The sequence below is a fragment of the Taudactylus pleione genome, unplaced genomic scaffold, assembly GCF_031769625.1.
Source record: "Taudactylus pleione unplaced genomic scaffold, aTauple2 ptg000464l, whole genome shotgun sequence".
Lineage (NCBI taxonomy): Eukaryota > Metazoa > Chordata > Amphibia > Anura > Myobatrachidae > Taudactylus > Taudactylus pleione.
In genome coordinates, this window is record NW_028284866.1 from 1,905,482 (window position 1) to 1,926,771 (window position 21,290).

General features: G+C 44.1%; 1 protein-coding gene across 2 annotated transcripts in view; it reads left to right on the top strand.

Annotated features, from left to right (window-relative positions):
• SFXN2 (sideroflexin 2) overlaps nt 1-20,968 on the top strand; it is a 56,615-nt gene extending 35,647 nt beyond the window's left edge. For both annotated transcript variants that reach the window (XM_088448673.1, XM_088448674.1), the window contains 7 exons: nt 2,982-3,067; nt 3,962-4,022; nt 13,250-13,316; nt 15,695-15,744; nt 17,737-17,786; nt 18,275-18,322; nt 20,245-20,968. In XM_088448673.1, coding sequence (XP_088304799.1) covers nt 2,982-3,067; nt 3,962-4,022; nt 13,250-13,316; nt 15,695-15,744; nt 17,737-17,786; nt 18,275-18,322; nt 20,245-20,344 — 462 coding nt within the window. In that variant the 3' untranslated portion in view covers nt 20,345-20,968. The remainder of the gene's footprint in view (nt 1-2,981; nt 3,068-3,961; nt 4,023-13,249; nt 13,317-15,694; nt 15,745-17,736; nt 17,787-18,274; nt 18,323-20,244) is intronic.
• The last annotated feature ends 322 nt before the right edge of the window (nt 20,969-21,290 follow it).

A 21,290-nucleotide genomic window follows, 5' to 3' on the forward strand; every position in this document is an offset into this window, starting at 1 on the left:
TCCTGTGTCATGCCAATAGTAAAGCATCCTGAAACCATTCATGTGTGGCTTGCCTCTCAGACAAGGGAGTGGGATCACTCACAATTTTGCCTAAGAACACAGCCATGAATAAAGAATGGTACCAAAACATTCTCCAAGAGCAACTTCTCCCAACCATCTACGAACACTTTGGTGACGAACAATGCCTTTTCCAGCATGATGGAGCACCTTGCCATAAGGCAAAAGTGATAACTAAGTGGCTCGGAGGAACAAAACATCAGAATTTTGGGTCCATGGCCAGGAAACTCCCCAGACCTTAATCCCATTGAGAACTTGTGGTCAATCCTCAAGTGGCGGGTGGACAAACAAAAAACCCACAAATTCTGACAAACTCCAAGCATTGATTAGACAAGAATGGGCGGCCATCAGTCAGTATGTGGCCCAGAATTTGATTGACAGCATGCCAGGGTGAATTGCAGAGGTCTTGAAAAAGAAGGCTCAACACTGCAAATATTGCCTCTTTGCATAATCTTAATGTAGTTGTCAATAAAAGCCTTTGACACTTATGAAATGGTTGTAATATTACTTCCGTATACTATAGTAACATCTGACAAAAAGGTCTAAAACACTGAAGCAGCAAACTTTGTGAAAACCAATACTTGTGTAATTCTCAAAACTTTTGGCCATGGCTGTACACTTCCTGCTATGTACAGCCTACTAAACTCCAGGTTCCTGTTACACTGATGCTGGTCTGCACTTTGAGCATTCCTGTCACAGGAAGGTCCTATACAGTCAGGTACATAAATATTGGGACATTGACAGAATTTTCATATTTTGGCCTCTATTCACCACCACAATGGCTTTGAAATGAAACAAACAAGATGTGCTTTAACAATTACATCCAAATCAGGTGAACGGTGTAGGAATTACAACGGTTTCTATATGTGCCTCCCACTTTTTAAGGGGCCAAAAGTAATGGGACAAACTAAACAATCCTAAATCTAACTTTCACTTTTTAATACTTTGTTGCAAATCCTTTGCAGGCAATTACAGCCTGAAGTCTGGAACGCATAGACATCACCAGACGCTGGGTTTCATCCCCGGTGATGCTCTGCCAGGCCTCTACTGCAAATGTCTTCAGTTCCTGCTTGTTCTTGGGGCATTTTCCCTTCAGTTTTGTCTTCATCAAGTGAAATGCATGCTCAATCGGATTCAGGTCAGGGGATTGACTTGGCCATTGCATAACATTCCACTTTTTAGCCTTAAAAAACTCTTTGGTTGCTTTTGCAGTATGCTTCGGGTCATTGTCCATCTGCACTGTGAAGCGCCGTCCAATGAGTTCTGAAGCATTTGATTGAATATGAGCATATAATATTGCCCGAAACACTTCAGAATTCATTCTGCTGCTTATGTCAGCAGTCACATCATCAACAAATACAAGGGAACCAGTTCCATTGGCTGCCATATATGCCCACGCCATGACACTACCACCACAATGCTTCACTGATGAGGTGGTATGTTTTGGATCATGAGCAGTTCCTTTCCTTCTCCATACTCTTCTCTTCCCATCACTCTGGTACAAGTTGATCTTTGTCTCATCTGTCCATAGGATGTTGTTCCAGAACTGTAATGGCTTTTTTAGATGTTGTTTGGCAAACTCTAATCTGGTCTTCCTGTTTTTGAGGCTTACCAATGGTTTACATCTTGTGGTGAACCCTCTATATTCACTCTTGTGAAGTCTTCTCTTGATTGTTGACTTTGACACATATACACCTACCTCCTGGAGAGTGTTCTTGATTTGGCCAACTGTTGTGAAGGGGTTTTTCTTCACCAGGGAAATAATTCTTCTGTCATCCACCACAGTTATTTTCCGTGGTCTTCCGGGTCTTTTGGTTTTGCTGAGCTCTCCGGTGCGTTCTTTCTTTTTAAGAATATTCCAAACAGTTGATTTGGCCACACCTAATGTTTTTGCTATCTCTCTGATGGGTTTGTTTTGACTTTTCAGCCTAATGATGGCTTGCTTCACTGATATTGACAGCTCTTTGGATCTCATATTGAGAGTCGACAGCAACTGATTCCAAATGCAAATGTCACACCTAGAATCAACTCCAGACCTTTTACCTGCTTAATTTATAATGAAATAACGAGGGAATGGCCCACACCTGTCCATGAAATAGCTTTTGAGTTGATAGTCCCATTACTTTTGGCCTCTTAAAAAGTGGGAGGCACATATAGAAACCGTTGTAATTCCTACACCGTTCACCTGATTTGGATGTAATTACTCTCAAATTAAATCTGAAAGTCTGCAGTTAAAGCACATCTTGTTTGTTTCATTTCAAAGCCATTGTGGCGGTGAATAGAGGCCAAAATATGAAAATTCTGTCAATGTCCCAATATTTATGCACCTGATTGTATACACTGCTTGCTATGTATAAAGTAAAAACCCCAGTGCTATAGTATACACAACTCCATGTGTGACAAAAGTCTGGGGGGGGGTTACACATTGGAGCTGTCCATGGTACAATAAGCGCTGATCCAGTAAATGTTTTGTTGATCCTATTGAGACCTCTATTACAGTACTCTGGAGCATTACTGTAAACCCTGGATGTGCCATGAGTTGATGCACTGTGTTCTTGTAGCCATGCACCATCTGACGTGCACTGTGGTCACTGCTGTGTATGGCCTTAGCATATGGTTCAATGATCCCTGGTTACAGCTCATTATGCGGTGGCCAGGGAACTGTAGAATGTAGCAGTGGTGTATAAAACTTAACTGTGTGTACAGTCCCTGATGTGCATAGAGAATAGGTATCATCTGTAACAGCTGCAGAGCTTGTCCCAGTGTGACATCAAGAGTTTGTCCCCCAATGTCCCAGGAAACAAATTTAAATGGTAGACTTGACCGGTCCCCAGACCATCCTCTTATTAGATTATTCCAGGGTTTAATGGAAACCTGGAATAATATATGATTGACTTCTAAAATCTAAAAGTGTCTTGTTTCAGAAAGCTCCGCCACTGATCGCTCGTTGGGTTCCCTTTGCTGCTGTTGCTGCCGCCAATTGTGTGAACATTCCTATGATGAGACAACAGTAAGTACTGATCGCTGTGTGCTTTTTATATAATTCACCGTATGTAAATTGTAAGCTTTAACAGAATTTTAATATAGTTAAAGATTATTTATATGGCACCAACAATTGTGCAGCACTGTACAGTATTGTAGAACAACCTGGGTATATATAGGGCAAGTTGCATGGCATAACACTACATACAAAGCCGAGCATAAGTTGTATGGTTGCGTGCAGACGTGGTGGACGTAGCAGTTGAGGTGGAGATGAAAACTGGGATTTAAGAATAAAGTTGTGCGCTAGACATGAGGGCATAGGTGCAAGAAGGGAATGGCAAATATCTTACATTGTATTTTATGATATAAATGTAGCAGTAAAATGCATCAACATTTAGACCTGATAAAAGAATCATTGTAACACTGGGCATCTATTGTTTAAATTCGAGTTATGTAAGCTGGAGCTAGCCAAACTGAATCTAAGCCCTGAAGCAAATCTGGTGCCCTCATTCCTTTTAATGGTAAACCTCTGGAGGGTCATTGGCATCACTGCTAGGTGCTTAACTTAGCTCTTTGTAATAATCTGAGCAGCAGTTGTAAGCACTTCTGTGGCAATGTATGACGCACTGTGCCACTGTCAGATATATGAATAATGGTTGTAAATGTTGGGTTATAGAATGACATCAGAATGAAGTAGGAATGAAATTAGTGTTTTTCTATCCCTAATTGCTCTCCAGGCCTAAAGTCATTGCCTCTCTTGCAGTTACCTAATGATGAGTCTACCAATGGGGATGTATAAGGTCATCAGCCACCGAGGTGCTGGAGAATGACCATTGGTTGCCATAAAAACTAAACAACCAAATTCATTTGACAGATGTTTGTTGAAAAGCTATAATTTCCTGTTTTGTTGTGATTTGTTTAGGGAAATTCTTAGCGGTATTGCAGTTACTGATGAAAATGATAATAAGCTCGGCCACTCCAGGGTAAGTTCTTCCTATTAAAACATTTTCTGCAGAAAAAAATATATATACACGGATTGTGCAGGGAACGGATTATTAATGAACGGTGCAGTGTGAAGTATGTGGAAACCATAGCAATTTGTTCCTATCAAAATAAATTAGTACCTAATGAAGTTTGTATGATCCCTAATTATTATTCTTATTATCAGTTATTTATATAACACACACATTCCGCAGCACTGATTGTTTAGACGTTTTAAGCACAACTTAAGAATAATTAATGGTACGCATAATATTATTATTATGATAATGTAAGTATGCTATATAAATAGTTAAAAGTATTAAAGTAAACATCAATCTTAACGAGCTAAAATTGAATAAAGATACATTTTGTATCCTTTTATTTTAGTATTTCAAATTTGTGACTTTGTATTCATGTGTAAAAAAAACTGTGTAAAATTGCACAAGCTTTTCTAATATGTAACCAATCCAGGCATCTGCCCGCTAACAGCGGCACGTGGTACTAGGTGCTCATTAAACTGGAAAGATTTGGTGCCAAACTCACCGACACACATTGCAAATTCCATATATTACATTTATTAATTTAAGCACAACTTTGCTAATGGGCCTATTGCACGGTCCATGAGAGCTTGTGATTTAGTACATTTACTCCTTTGTTTTAATATTCACTAAGCGGTGGGTTTGAGCTTGAAATTTAATTACTTAACTTGCTAATATTTTTCCAAAAACCACTCAGAAATTGTTGGGTTTTTTATGATTGAATTAGGTCAAGAATATCTTTTTATAACTTATCCAAAATGATTTTATTTAAATGTATTACTACTTTTGGTAAATACCTTAAAATCAATAGTTAATATCAGACCATCGATTATCAGAGTATCGCGACTTTGCATTTTCCCTGCAGCTGCTTCTCTGAGCTGCCACCAGGGCTGCTTCATTTACATTTCTCTGGCGGCTGCTCCTCTCTGTAGCCACTGTGTGGGGGGTGTCGCCGGGATACCCAATCAGCAGTGATCGACTGCACGGGAGGGTGCAAGGATGCAGAGGGAGGTCCCCCTGTGATTGGTGGCTACTGGAAGATTATCTTCTGCCAGTCACTCAGTGGGTTTTCCTGACTGGTCTCAATGTTTGCGGCTATGCGCCTGATTCAGTAAGGATCGCAACCATGATTACGTACGCGAATCGGACGATTGTTGCATTCTGTGCATGCATATGCAGTGCGTGTGCGCTGATACTCCACTACGATCACAGTCATTATGCAGACCCATCGCAGAGTGATTGACAGGAAGTACCATTTGGGGGAGGTGACAGGGTGGTTGTCGGCGAAATGCAGGCGTGCCAGTGCGTTTGAACGCTGTTGCAGGGGCATGTATAAATTATCCACTGCGGTGTTGTGTACTCACTGCATGCGATGAGGTTAGCAATTCCTGAGTAAGGTCAGAGCTTGTGCAAGTGTGCGTGAGGCTGCGATATTACTTGATGTTACCGGTGGTTTCGCAGTCTTTCTAAGTATTACTAAGGATGTGTGTAAGGTAAAGTGGGCGTCCATATGTTGTGCTACGATGGCATAATGATCACAGAGGATTAGCATATGATTGCAGTGAGACTGCGTGTGTAATCGCTATTGCAGTCGCAGTTACAATCCGTACTGAATCAGGCACTATGTCAGAGAATGCACAGCCTGGCGTGGTCTCAAACGATGCGACAATGCCAGACAAGTGGGTAAAATGACAATGATATTAAAAGAAAAACACGCAATATTTTGCTTTTATCTTAATTGCCGTTTTACATTTCGGTGGGAAACACGTCGCTTAGTAAATTTACTCCAGTATACAGTATTCCACAATGAGGGTATAACAGCTGTGGAATTAGTGGGTTCATTCTGACTGAAAGTGTTTGGTTTATTTAATGTCATATTTCTGTGATGTCTTTTCAATGTTTTTGTTTTTTCACTTCCTTCAAAGTTAGCAACTTGTATACTTAATTTACATGATTAGCAAAGAGGAGCTGTGATGTACTGAGAAGTACTTACATTTCTACTGCAGTGCAGCCAGATTAGTTGTTTTTATTATCTGTATTCTTGAGAGCCACAGATAGGGGGCAGCACATACCTGTCAGAGCTTAAGGCAGTCAGTCAGAAACAGAAAGTGACTGGTAAATGCCAGGTAAACAGTTGTACACATAACAGGGAAATATCATCTAATGTATAAGCCTGGAATGCCGCTGTAGGTTACAGTAACCTGCCACAGCAGTGTTTGCAAACAAACAGAACTTGCAGGAACCAGATAGATAAGTTTTATGCACTAATAGAAAAGGTTTATGTATGTCAGTTCCTAAGGCAGATATGTAACTTATATCCAGTAAATATTTATTTCCTAAGAACACAGTTCAGATGTATTTTTGTGTGCACAAATGTTACATTTACAGACACTGTGGGTATCATTTATTAGCTGCAAAACTGGCTCAGGAGATTCTGCCAAAGCGTATATGTTTTATAGAGCATGATGGTGGCATTTGCTGAGGAGCAGCATGTTGCGTAGGCCAATGGGGGACGAGTTGGGCATTCCTGGGGCATGACTGAGTACACACACATAGTATTGTGGAGAAGTCCAAGAATAGGATTTCTTTTTGCGGTTGAGGAGGGAGAACATTATTTTGGACGCTCCTTGCTGTGTTGACGGGAACTATGTTATTTTTATTCCACAAGAAAACCTGCTCTTTTTTTACACCAGCTTGGAGGTCGGGCCTCTAGCTGTACTGTGACTGCAGCCTGAGCGTCTATCTTGCACTACAGCCAAGAAGCCATTTTGTTTATGGATGACAGTAATCAAAATGATAAAATGTAAAACCCATAAAAGTTCTGTGTGTAATAATAATGCCAGGGCCGATATCCCTTCACTCATGATTCATTTAAAGCATAAATGAGGCTGAACTTAGCAGCATTTTAGGAGAAAGAACTGGGATGGCAGAAACTTGTAGTAACCATGAGGCCTGACATCCTGTGGGCAGACTATGGAGTCTATGTACTAAGACTTGGAAATAGATAAAGAGCCAACCAATCAGCTCCTAACTGTCACTTTTCAGGCTTTGTTTGAAAAATGACAGGAGCTGATTGGTTGGTACTTTATCTCCATCCACTTTATCTCTCTCCAAGGCTTAGTACATAGACCCCTAGGAGTGGTAATTGTACCCATTGTCTACTTGCTGAGGAGGTGACCTTATTGTGGCCTGAATCACTATTCACAAGAATGAAGTATGTACACACACACACACACACACACACACACACACACACACATACACACACACACACACACACACACACACACACACACACACACACACACACACACACTCTCACACTGTTCCAAAGGAACCAAAACTGGCAGATGATTGATAGTTTGGAGGTGTTATTATCAGTTGCTGCCTTGTTATGTTATAGGTTTACCAGGTGTGCTCCACGTTATATGCTGTATGCAGGCCTCTTCTCTTCTCATCAGTGAAATAGTAAGGAATCCCTCAGTTCCAGAATATGGGGCCCATCCTTCACCTCAGATGTCAGCATCCTGGTAACTGGCTATATCGGAGAGAGAGCACACCTGTCCCGCTTAACCTCCTAGAGCTGTGGCCCTCTCCACGTCATAGCCTGCATTGTGTGACACAATACTTGTAATAGTATCTAGCAGCCATGTAGCCAAGTCTACCATATACACAAATGAAGTAGCCCTGACATAGAAGACTCAGAGCCCATTTAGATTATTGGCTTTTTGCTGTAAGTCTTTACCACTGGCGGCCTCTCCTCTCTACAGTTTGTCCTGACTTGAGATGTATTTACTATTTGCTTTATCACTTTCCTAGACATTGTAAACTAGCTTCCTGTGTCTTTAATGCATATGGCATCTATTCTCTGTGCAGCTTACTGCTACACTCATAAGGTCTCTCTCTGGTCCCAAATCACATCTCTCTGGTCACTCCCCTATCTAAATCTGTGCTTATGGGATGTTTTCTCATTGGCCTGTGAGAGTGTGAGAGGTTTTATTTATTATTAGATTCAGTTCACCACTACCCTATACATTACACGCTACATGAACACCTATGTAGTATTCTATTCATGTGGTAGCATGAGGCCCTTGAGAACTGCTGGGGTGACTTCCTCACTAATTGTACAGCACCAGGGGCTGGCTGGCAACTTTTAGCCTGGGGGGCAAGTAAAAGACACTGGCCCTGATTTACCGATAATCACTCCACTCCATAAACATCGGTATTGCTTGAAACTATGAATGGGTTGAGGGGACTGAGGGTCTCATTCAGACCCGCTCGCGAGCGCTGTACGCTCGCAAGCGGGTCGATGGTGCCAAAATGCGCATGCGCACGACGGAGGCGCCTCCGTCGTACGCATGCACGAGACCCGAATAACGACGGGGTAGCCGTCGTTAAGGGTCTCGCACCAAAGGGGGCGTGCTGTCGATGGTGAGTGACAGCACGCCCCCTTTGGTGGGCGTGGCTGCCCAGACGAAGGCGTTCCCATGGGAACGCCTACCTTCTGGGTCCGGTCCCACTGACATCACTAGTGATGTCAGTGGGAGTGTTTTTGGCTCTGATAGAGCCAAAAGCACTCCGGGCTTGCGGCAGACGAGACCCTACCACAAGGGTCTCGTCGCAAGCCCGATGGTCTTGACCATCGCGACCAACATCATGGACGCTCGGATAAGCTGTGGATGGTAACCCACAGCTATGCGAGCGTCCAAAAGGCCCCTTCGTTAAAAAAAAAAAAACATGCCCTGATTCAGAGCGGGCGCTCGTTCAGAGCGTCCAGCTCTGAATCAGGCCCTGAGGCCACAGAGTTGTTTGCAAGTATAAATATGCACACCTATTGCAACAAGTGTAGGTTGATGCACACTGAAGATTAGTAGCAATCTAAACATACAGATAGGGAGCAGGCGCGCCACATAGGCGCAAGAGTACAAGCTCCTGAATGCTGTCCAACTCAGCATCACTGGGAGGGAGGCACTGTCTTCTTACAAACATACAAAGGTGAGCGCTGGCACCGGACGCAAACTAAGACAAATCATAAAAATTATGAACAGTAAATGCAGTTAGTAAAGTCACTCTCCATGTTTAAAAACAAATAAGAATATTATGGACTTCACATAAAAACATACATTTATGTAATCCTTAAACCGCTCACACTCAGTGCTGCTCTGTGAGTGTGGGAAAGCCCTCTAATGCTCAGCGCCGCTGTCACGGACTCATGTAGATAGATAGTATATATATATCCCCTCAGCATTTTATCTAATTGCTCCTTTGTGTGCAGTAGCTAGTGGTGACCTGCAGAGCTGACTGCATGCAGGGCTGACAGTCTCCTCTAAATCCAGGAGCTGCAGCAACTTTTTATGGGGAGGCTGTAATCTCTCCCTCCCCTTCTGCCCGGGGGCAGCTGTCACAGACACCCGGGGCGGATGGGATGGAAAACCAGCCCAGGTAATTTTTGGAAGCAGCTCTCATGTGGGCAGGCTCTGTTGAGAGGGTGGGGTCTGCTGAGTGACTACCACATAATACAGAGGACAACGCAGCAACCAGCATAAAATGCAAAGAGCATAGCAGTGATATATATATATATATATATATACTGTATATATATATATACTGTATATATATACACACACACAGATATAGCCACGCTCATCTATCCCGCAATGCGAGTGCATTCCAGCATGGATGGCATGACTAGTGTGCCTGCGCCACTCCATGGACTTCAATGCGGCAAACAACAGCTGTGAGTATTTGCAGCCTAGCGTATGCTGTGCTACGCAGTGATGCGTGCGGAAGCATCACCACAACGATGAACGTGACTACATCTGTGTATAGTTCCACTTGAAACCAGCAGCACACACTTCAAATATACAGTAAAGGAGTGCAAGGCACATAAAATGTTGCCAATATGCAAAAAAGAGACAGCACATAATAATTTATCCAGCATTAGTGCAAATTAGCATCATTGCATCCATAAAGTGCATATCAATATGTCGAGGTATGAGGGAACTAATTATTGTGACAATACACTTCAGCAATATAGCCATGCAGAGTAGTCATCCAGAGCAGCAAAATCACAAGTCCCCATCAAATACAGAGCACTCTGCCTCGGAATATCAGAATATGGATATGCACTTTATTATGGATGCTCTATTGCTGGATAAAATATCTGATTCATTCGAAAAGGATGTGCTGGCTCTTTTTTTCATATATATATATATATATATATATATATATATATATATATACATACAGCAAGTGGATGGGTAGCACTGTAGATGAATATATATATATATTTATGTAGATATATATACACACACATAAAACTTATATACTATATATATATATATATACACACACACATATATATATATGTATGTGTGTGTGTATATATATATATGTATGTATGTATATAAGTTTTATGTGTGTGTGTGTATATATATATATATATATATATATATATATATATATATATAGCAAGTGGATTTGTAGCACAGTAGATGTGTGTGTATATATATAAAATGTATATAATATATTTGTCAGGCAGACATATTTTAAACATGACAAAACCGTTTACTTACTGACTGACTGTCATAAGTCAGAATTTGCAGGCTGGTGCTGTTCCCAGCCATCTGTGCACAGGGCGGCTGCTTGTTGTGGAAGGTCCTGGAGGCGGAGCCATCAGTAATGACTGACAGGCTCCGCAAAGGCTTATGAGAGGAGCTGCTGTGGCTGGGCATGCGCAGCAGCTCCCCCGGCTGCCATTTTTGTTTATTACAGTAGTTGTAATGCTGCACGATCGCGGCAGCAGGGCCAGCAAAGTAACGGAGTGGGTAAGGAAAGGGCGGCCTAAGGGGTCTGCACCTAGACACACCCCCTCCCGTTCCTCCGCATCCGCTGCCTCCGATTCCAAACCAACACTGTTCCCTACTCATACCTGCTACTCATGCCCGCTGGCTCCTCCTTAGTTTCAGTTCGCTGGTCACTGCTCATCTGCCTGCTGGTTTCTCTTATCTCCTCCTTTTAGCCGCAGGCCCACAGCCACTGTTACTGGGTGTTCTTGGACAGCTCTGAGCCTCTGGCCATTACTGCAGAGGAGGCGGCCCGGGACAGTAGATGACGCTGCGGCACGGGGGGCACATGGCACCCTGCCCCCCGGCCCAGTCCGCCACTGTACAGCACTCTGGAAAAGTATTGTACATGTAGGTTATTATATATTAATGCAGTTCTTTCCCCTCTACTTAATATCTGACAGCATTGTTTTACCATACAGCCTATTTACAATGTATGAAAATAGTAGACTTAATAAAAATGATTTGTGACTTCCCTAACAGAGATGTTGATGGTTTTTCCATAGGGAACCCATTCCTATGTGCTGGGGAGAGAACCCCTGATGAAGTTAAGCCTCCATAAAGCACGAGCTATTTGCACAGTAGGCCATCGCAGACTATAATGCCGGGCTTACCTTCTCATTCTTTCACTTCAGCCAGAGCCTAATTAAGAATCCATGGGGACCTAAGCAACTTACTGGTTTGGGACCCCTTTTCCGTTTGTCAAAAATGAAGACCCCCTCTGTGCCCATTCTGCCTTAGTCAGGAGTTCAGGATAACTAATGGATCATCCGGCTCTGACTTCAGTCCAGAGATTAAATCGTAGCTCAATGACGACTGATCTCATTCTTAAAATGTTTTTTTTTGTGAAATACCGGTGGCTGAGCGTTTCAAATCCGACCCCAGAAGCCCGACTAGTGAAGATCCCGACGGAGGGAGGTAAGTACCCTATCCCCCCCCCCCCCACCTAACCCTCCTTTGGTGGTGCCTAAACCCTAACCTCCCCCCCGGTGGTACCTAACCCTAACCATCCCCCCTTCCTGCACCCTAAACCTAACCCTTTAGGGGTGGGTGGGGGTGCCTCCGTCTGGCAGTCACGCCCCCGGCACGCCCACCAAAGGGGGCGTGCTGTCAATCAACATCGACAGCACGCCCCCTTTGGTGCGAGACCCGGAGCGACGGAGAGTGGGGCAACATCGACCCGTTTGCGAGCGTCCTTTGCGAGCGAACGGGTCTGAATGACCCCCAGAGACACAGCTCTTTTATTTATTCATCGTTTTTAGAAATTCGTTACCTTGGAAAATAACATGAAACAGCATTTGGTGGATTTCTTTTCGTTCATTTTATAGTTTCTTTCTTTGTCATTTCACTTTTATCTCTGGTTCTTCTTCGTAAATTCTATTGGTTGTGTTGTGTTTTTTATACACAGCTTGTATTGTTTTCATGTCATAATAGTGAAAAATAGATGAACTAGAGTTAGATTGCTTTAATTGTATTCAGTCTTCATCTCTTGCTTATCTGGAATTCTACCACATTATTAGCCAATCAGATCAGTGGAATGTTCACAGCAGCACATAGCATTTCAGGAGATGAGTGTGTTGATCTTGTGAGAGGTAGTGACCTGTCCACTCACATAACTTCAGTGACGTGGCGGGAAGGGATAAAGACAAGTGGGAACACACACACTATAGAAGTTTTAGTCCCTGAGCGATATCGTCTAGTGTGTCCCCGGCAGGGTGTGCCCAATGTCGTTCATGACATTGAGCACACTCGCTGAACGATATCATTAACTAAATCGTTCAGCGCCGGGCTCTCTCCCCCATTCCCCAACATGCAGCAACCTGACAATATCGTCAGATTGGCCTGCATGTTTGCCAGATGAACGATAAAGACGAACGACCTGCGGGAACGCGCATCGTTGGTCGTTATCGTTCATCGTTTTGGTGAAAAAAATGGATGATAACGTAAACGATAACAATATCGTTATCGTTCAGTCAGCCCAGTGTGTACGCACCATAAGGACAAGGGTCTCCAACAGCTCAATGGGCAACTGTCAAACTGGAAAATTCTGGGGTCATATGTGCCCCTAACTAAACAAAACTCATCTACAGAGTTCTAGGCTACATCTTAAGTTTTTGGTGTGCGTGCGTCGCCCATACCATTGAAAGTAGTTTAGTAAATTGAATTGCTTGTAACTTTGTTTGCAGAAATCATAATACAGAAATTGTAACTAATTGTTAGTGTTCTCATAATTATGACACCAAAGTCAGCGCATCCTCTGAAATGTGTGTTCTCGGACCCCAGAAGCTAGCTTTATTTTTATTTCTTACTAATTGCATGTATCTCTCTCTTGGTTTCTGACTTTAGAAAGCTGCTATCAAAGGTATTAGCCAGGTGGTAGCCTCCAGAATTGCAATGGCTGCTCCCGGGATGAGTAAGTATGATTATTGTCTGTTTTCTAATTCGGTTCCAAATGAATTCAATCACACAGCAATCTCTTCACCCAAAGCTCATTCTTTTAAAGGTTTTTTTTTTTGTTAAATACATCAGTATCCTTGCCCTATGTTCACTGGATCTTGTGCCAAGACAATGTTCCTGCATTACCAGGGAAAGATCTGTGTCCTTGGTGCCTCCTACAGCTGTGGGTCACAAGTGGAAGCCTAGCTGTTCCTGTTACTAGCCAGCACTGATCATACAGTATTTTACTACAATTCAAGTGACCAAAAATGGGATGTAAATATAATAGGAATACTTCGGCTTTAATTTCAAGTGTACTCTTGATGATAAATCCAAGATTGCTGATCTGCAGCTGTACAGCTGGGTACACACTAGACAATATTTCGGACAATTTGACAAATCTTTCAAATCGTCGAGTGTGTACGTACTATCGCGAGCTCCTGTGAGTCGCTCGTTGTGTCTTTTGGTCTGTCCTACATGCTGCTCTATCTGAGGATGTCATTAACTAGTTTTACCTCATCGTGCAGTGTATACGCTCTACCGAACGACCAGGCAAATATGGTTACGTTATACTATATAGTTAACGATCTAACCACCAAACGATGCACGATATATTGTTCCGTCATTTGTAACATTGCACAGTGGCCCTGATTCAGAGCCGGACGCTCTGACAGAGCGTTCTCGCTCTGAATCAGGGCCGTCCCTTCTCCTTTTTGGAGCGGCCTCCTGGCTGCTCGCATAGCTGTGGGTGACCACCCACAGCTATAGCGAGCGGCCAAAATGATGGTCGTGATGGTCAAGACCATCGCGACCATCGGGCTTGTGACGAGACCCTGCAGTAGGTTCTCGCTGCTGCAAGCCCTGGAGTGCTTTTTGGCTCTATCAGAGCCAAAAGCACTCCCACTGACATCACGCCCACCAAAGGGGGCGTGCTGTCAATCACCATCACCAGCACACCCCCTTTGGTGCGAGACCCATAACGACGGCTTGGCCGTCGTTATTCGGGTCTCGCGCATGCGCACTTGGGCAACATCGACCCGCTCGCGAGCGCTCAGCGCTCGCGAGCGGGTCTGAATCAGGCCCAGTGTGTATGCACTCTATCGTTTGTCCAGGAGTTCAAGGGAAATTGTTGAAGATATCGTATAGTTTGCACATCGTCTAATGCAGTGGTTCTCAAACTCAGGGCCTGATTCTGAGCCGGACGCTCTGAATCAGGGCGTTTTTTTATTTTTTTTGTGCGGTGACCACCCACAGCTATTGCGAGCGGCCAGGTTGATGGTCTTGACCATTGGGCTTGCGACGAGACCCTTGTGGTAGGGTCTCGCAGCCGCAAGCCCCAGAGAGCTTCTGGCTCTAATAGAGCCGCAAGCTCTCCCACTGACATTACTGGTGATGTCAGTGGGGCCGCCCCCGAATGGCAGGCGTTCCTTCGGGAACGCCTCCGTTTGGCCAGCCACCCCCCTGCCCGCCTACCAAACGGGGTGAGCTGTCAATCACCATTGACAGCTCGCCCCCTTTGGTGCGAGACCCGGAGCGACGGAGCACCCGTCGCTAGCCGGGTCTCACGCATGCCCAGTGGGCAAACATCAACCCGGTTGCGAGCACGCAGCGCTTGCGACCGGGTCTGAATCAGGCCCTCTGTCCTCAGGACCCCACTCCTGATCACGTTTTGTAAGTCTCCTAGCAGGTGCACAGGTGTAGTCATTACTCATGGACACATTTAAAAACGATCCCCAGGTGGAGCTAATTATTTCACTTGTGTACCCTGTGGTTTAATGTGTACCCAGCTTAAGGCTGGAGGCGGAGAGACATAGTCATGCACAGTGAGTGATTAGCAAACTGGGCAGGTTGCCTGTGCCTCTTCCAAATTATGGCACGTGGGAGGGGGAATATTTATTTTTTGTGAAGATTCTAGTAATGGTTATTTTACAAAATAATAAAAAAAGCCCAGGTTTGGACCTGACCTCCTTAAACAAATACAGAGACCATAGTCACAGGGAGCTCCAACTATATTGCTTTGTCTTGTATATGCTGACACAAGGTGTAAAGCAGGGGTCTTCAACCTTGGCCCTCCAGCTGCTGTGGAACTACACATCCCAGCATGCACTGCCACCTTTTTGCTATAACAACATGCTAAAACTATGGCAGTGCATGCTGGGATGTGTAGTTCCACAGCAGCTGGAGGGCCAATGTTGAAGACCCCTGGTGTAAAGAGTGAAACCCATAGCCACACCACGGTATAGTCATGCAGTTATGCCAGTACTTGAAGGTCGTTCTTCTCAAATAATATAAAAGCCTATTTGTTATTTTTTATGCATCATAAAAATCATTGATAAAATCTTTTTTTTATTCCAGTACTCCTGCCAATTCTGATGCAGAAACTGGAGTCTTTTCCCTTTATGAAAGTGAGTAAGTCTAGATAGATGGGAAATTGTTGAATTGGTATCTTCTGTATAGCAACGTACTATTTATGAATAATGTGCCTACTAGTGTGACTTTTGGGGGTTTTAGGAAGTATAGAGAATTTCAGCTATTACAAGGACACCAGGAGACAGGACATAAAAGTCAGGACCTCATTCAGAGGCGGTCATTAGTTGCAAGCGGTCGCACTGAATCAGGGCGGCCGCTTGCATCCTGAACGACCACCTCCTTGTCGATCACTAAGCTGTGGGTTAACACCCACAGCTCTAGCGACCGACATTGGTGATGGTCGCGATGGTCAAGACCATCGCGACCATCAGGGCTTACTACCAGACCCTAAGGTTGGGTCTGGGCACTCGTAAGCCCCAGGGAGCTTCCTGCTCTGATCGAGCCGGAAGCTCCCCACTGACATCAGCAATGATGTCAGTGGGGCCGCCCCCAAACGGCGAGCGTTCTGGCGGGAACGGTTCCGTTTGGGCAGGTACGCCCCCTGCCCGCCTCCCAGACGGGGCGAGCTGTCACTCACCATCGACAGCTCGCCCCGTCTGCTGCGAGCCCCCTAGCGACGGAGCGTCCGTCACTAGTCTGGTCTCGCACATGCGCATGACGGAGCCGGCTCCGTCGTGCGCATGCCCAGTGGAGCAACATCGAGTCGGTTGCGAGCGCTCAGCGCTTGCGACCGACTCTGAATGACCCCCTCAGATTGCTTCAAATATGCTTCTAACCTACACTAAGAAGATGGTGGTTATTCCATATAATACACAATACTAATTTAAAAAAAAAAAAAAAGTTTCACAGCAAAGGCTCAACAGCTCCACAAAGAAATTTCATTTTTATTGCTAATTGCTGAATAAAACCATGGTGAGTAAACAGATCTCTTGAATTTCTGCAAATTAAAGATCTATGTGACACAATTGCCATAGTACAGTAACAACAGTTTTTACCCAATCCTAAAGTATTCTGAAGAGATGACATCACTAAGTTCTATTCATAGTACAAGTATACACGTTGCAATTAACATACCCCAAAAATCAGAGGGTCACAAAAGCCAATTTATCCTTGTTGAGGCTTTGCTTGCATAACAACTGGATTCACAATGATGTACTCTGATTTGAATGGAATCCATTCAGAATGTTGACGTGGTCTGAGTGTCGACACAAACTAATATTGACTTTCAACATGTTAAAATTCACAATGTAGTCAATGACAGAATGTCGACACAACATAATGTCGATTTTAGGGTTAGGCTGCAGTTAGGGATACTCACCCCGTAAATGGAAAAAACTGTGTTGTCGACATTCTATGGCAAAATTTGACATGTCTACCTTCCATCCATGCCGACATTCTGAATGTCGACATTTTGTGCCAAGCAAAGGTTTTTATTCTAGATAATGGGCAATTCGGGGAGGATTGTGTGTTCCTGCAACTCTAACCCACGTTTTGCCAGTGGCTGTGTTCCACATTCATGGCTTAGAGTAGTGTTGGGCTTGGGGCCAATAAGCTTTTGTAGCAGGGATGCTTTAAGACTGGAGGGGCCCTGTGTGCAGATGTCCGTCCCCCCTTTGAAAAAAATGGCAGATGCTCAGAATCCGTCCCAGAGTTTTTTCCTGCTCATTTGCCGTTTATTTCCGAAATATCGTATTTGCATCATCTTCAGAAATATCGCGCTGGCACCATATTTCTGACGACATTTTGGGTATAATGGCGCAGGCAGTTTACAGATACGTCAATGCTTTGCAGGGACCCTTTTTGTTTTTGGAGAAAAAACCAATAGAACATGATGCAGATGAAGGCCCAGGTTCTTCATAGCCTGCAGAGAGGGGTAACATATACATTCCCCTGTGCTAGGGACAAGTGGAAAAGGAAAATGTGACCTTAGTGTTCCATTAAATGATACTATATTACTATGTATAATTGTGTAATTTCTCCTATACCCATTTGCTTCTTTTATCATTTTAAAATATTTATTTCTGCAGAAAATCCATTTTCTCCACGCTCCCCTGCAGGTCACATTAGCTGGTGGTTTGTAAGTATAAAATACCAGTCCTGGTAACCAGTTTATATCATGGCGCTATAAGCCCATAACATACTCTCCAAATCACCGCTGGCCTTATGAGTTCTGAAGAATATAATATCCCAGATCCTGCCGGGACTACACAATCTTTTTGAGAGGCTTCTTCCATTCTATTGGCTTTTGCATATAAACACTTTTCTTGCACCCTTAGTACATTTCATCTCAGTTGTATTTACCGCATGAATGCAGAATGCTGCATATAGTGTTCATTGCCAGCAGTATGCACAAGCATTAAGAGTAAAATGCTGGACAGAAGCATCTGTCACACACTGTCATTTTAAGATTTCTATGGTGAATGATGTGAGTGGCCAAATATTCTCTGTAGAGCGCTACGGAATATGTGTGCGCTATATAAATAACTGGTAATAACTAAATAATAAACTAGATGTGGAGATGAGCCCTTGTCTATGCGCTGTGTAATTCTGTCTCTTCTCTCCCAGCTTACTGTTCATGGTTCCTGTCGCCTGTTCACTGTTTCCACAGCAATGGTAAAACTTTTTCCACTCGCTAGTTTGTTGTCATTTACAGCTCGATAGATATCGTTGCTTTGTGACAGCTGAAAGTCACGTGTTTGCACCGCTGTAACAGGGAGGCATGTTGTCACGCCTAGGGGACTGGGCCGCCAGCCGTAGGGAGTGGAGCACTGGCCGGTGTCCTAAGGATGCTCCGAGCAGCTCCACAGGCTGCAGGCTGACTGCCCACAGTGTCCTTGGTGCTTCGGACGGCTCTGCAGTAGCCCAAGCCAAATGCGGGTGCCATGGGACAGCGATAGTGCCGCCCCCAGGGTTCTGCGACCGGCACGACGGCACCGCTCCTCACCTCTAGTTATGGCCCTTTGTGCATGCTTACATCTGTATGTTTCTATAAAATAACTTTTTTACGTTTAAAAATAAAATGAAAGGGGCAATGTGTGTTAATGTGTTTCCAAAAAGGAGCAGAATTTGTAATCCCTGTAACTTTACCCCTCTAGTTTATCACTTTTAAATGTATCAAAACACATTTAGGGGTCTATTTACTAAGCAGTGTTAGGAGACAGAGTGAAAAGTGATAAGGTGCCAGCCAATCAGCTCCCAACTGTCATTTTTTAAACACAGCCTGTGAGATGACATTTGGGAGCTGATTGGCTGGCACCTTATCACTTTCTTATCACTTTTCACTCTGTCTCCTAACACTGCTTAGTAAATAGACCCCTAAAACATTAAGGGAGGGTACCCATTATAATAGTGATGGACATTTGTGCTTGTGGTAAGAAGCACTTTTGCTTCCTCCTTGTGTCCTTTCCAAAATCAATTGCATGCTCATTGTACTGTTTGGTGTCTGCCTTGGGTGCCCCTTCTTCTGTGCTGAGAGGTCCCCTGAGGAACTCCGCCACAAATTAGTGGGCAGGACTGGTCATAAGGGGGTTATCTAGCCCATCCCCCTTCCTTGTCATCCGGCCATATTATTCCAAGTGTTGCATGGCAGGTCTCCCTTTATGGTTTCCGGAGTTCTCCCCATGCAGTAAAAGTGGTGGGCTGGAGGGGATGGAGCCAAGCTGCAGAGGTCCATGAAAGAAACTGGTCAAGCAGTGGACGCATCTGTTAAGTTTGTCCCGATACTTATAGCCTTGCAGCCAGGTCTGATGCATATTACATAAAGCTTTTCATCAGCTATGTCATGATGTGTTTTGAAGAGAGTGAGGAGCTCATTCAGAGTCGGTCGAAGCGGCCGCTCGGTCGTACGGGAAAAGGGGCCGGATATGCAAGTGATTCCCTCGCAAGTTGCGTCCCTAAGTTCGGATCGTTAGCTGGCCGACCAAGGGGAGGAAGTGGCCGGAAGACAAAAAAATATGCCCCCTTCTCGTACGCATTACACGTCATCTCCGGGCATATAAGGATTAATCGAGACCATCGCGAACCATCGGAACTGGTCGTAGAGCTTAAGGTTGACCATACCCTCTCTTAAGCTCTACGATCCTGTCAGTGTAAAAACCTCCCATGTCACATGTGCCATGACGCTACTTTGTTAATTATGCACTCCCATAAACCGTATGCACTCCCATAAAACGCCATTCGCATAATTAGGCACGCCTGCGTTCGGATGTCCACTCCCCCGTTTTCAAGCACCTTCCCCTGTTACCACCCACAAACGCCTCCATCTGTCACTCAAACTACCGACCTGGCTGTGTTCAAGGAGAGAGAAATTTCTGATCGTAGCGGCTAGTTTGCGCACGCGCATTGCGAACTTTACGCATGTGCAGTATAGCGAACATCGGTGGCGTACGACCGTGCGGCCACTTCGACCGACTCTGAATGAGGTCCTCAGTGTCTTCTTGCAATAAATGATTTTAACCTTCTGTTATTTCCTAATATAAGAAAAATAAGTTGCGTGATTTCAATGTCCATACGATATGATTTTTCTCTCATTTCAGTTCCATGGCTGTGAGCAATCTGGAGCCAGAGCTTCAAGACTCCATCCGGAACCAATATGGAGACAAAATTCAATATGTTTATTTTAACAAAGGCTTGTAAGTGTAGGGTATACAGAATTTGATACTAAACCCAGGAGCCAACTGAACCAAAAATATCCTCTGACCACTGGGTGTAGTTAGTATCTTTTTAATGACTGGACACATTTACAAAAAAAAAAGTTTATTTTTCTAAGATAAGCTAAACGCAGAGGTAGTGCCTGGTACCCTCACCAATACTGAGTGTGCCATTGTTTTATCAACTGGTGACAGGGCCGATTTGTCTTACCGGCACATAGTCATTCGAATGTTGGTGCATGCTGTTGTACATTGTTAAAGAAGGCCTCCAGATAATGATTTATTGATACGAGGAATGCTGCTTCATCCCTGCTCACTACACAATGAAAGGACTAAAAATAGAACACGTTGCATTCTGGGTCCATTCAGCCTCTAGAGGAAGGGCAGTGAGTACCGATACAGCTTCTCTCATAATGATCAATAGACAAGCCCAGACTGTGTTCCCCTCTCAGTGATTGACGTGCAGGGCAGCGCGCCGCGGGCGGATTGCAGAACACCTGTGAGCACAAGGCCTTAAACCGTTCAAACCTCGTTACATTTTAACTGTTTGGAAGTACCAAAGGAATTTTGACAGCATTGTTCTACATAAATGTGAGACATGTTTTAAAAATTGTACTGTGTTTTTCTGATAAACCTACGGAAAGAATATTTTTTGTTTTTAAGATTTTGACACCCTTTATGCTGGGCATACACTGACAGATAAAATATGTGCCAGACCGAAGGGGGTTCTATCTGGCAGCCTGACACCCAGCAGATATCATGGCCATACACTGTGAGATATTTCATAGTGTATGGCTACACCGTATCTGTCTTCCTCCCCCGGGGAGGACACATTTCCCCTTTCCTCCCCTGTGTGGGAACAGGGGAAATGTCGGTCGGAGGCGGCAGTGCTAACGCTTCCCGATGTGGCCAACCTTTAACTTTGAAAATAT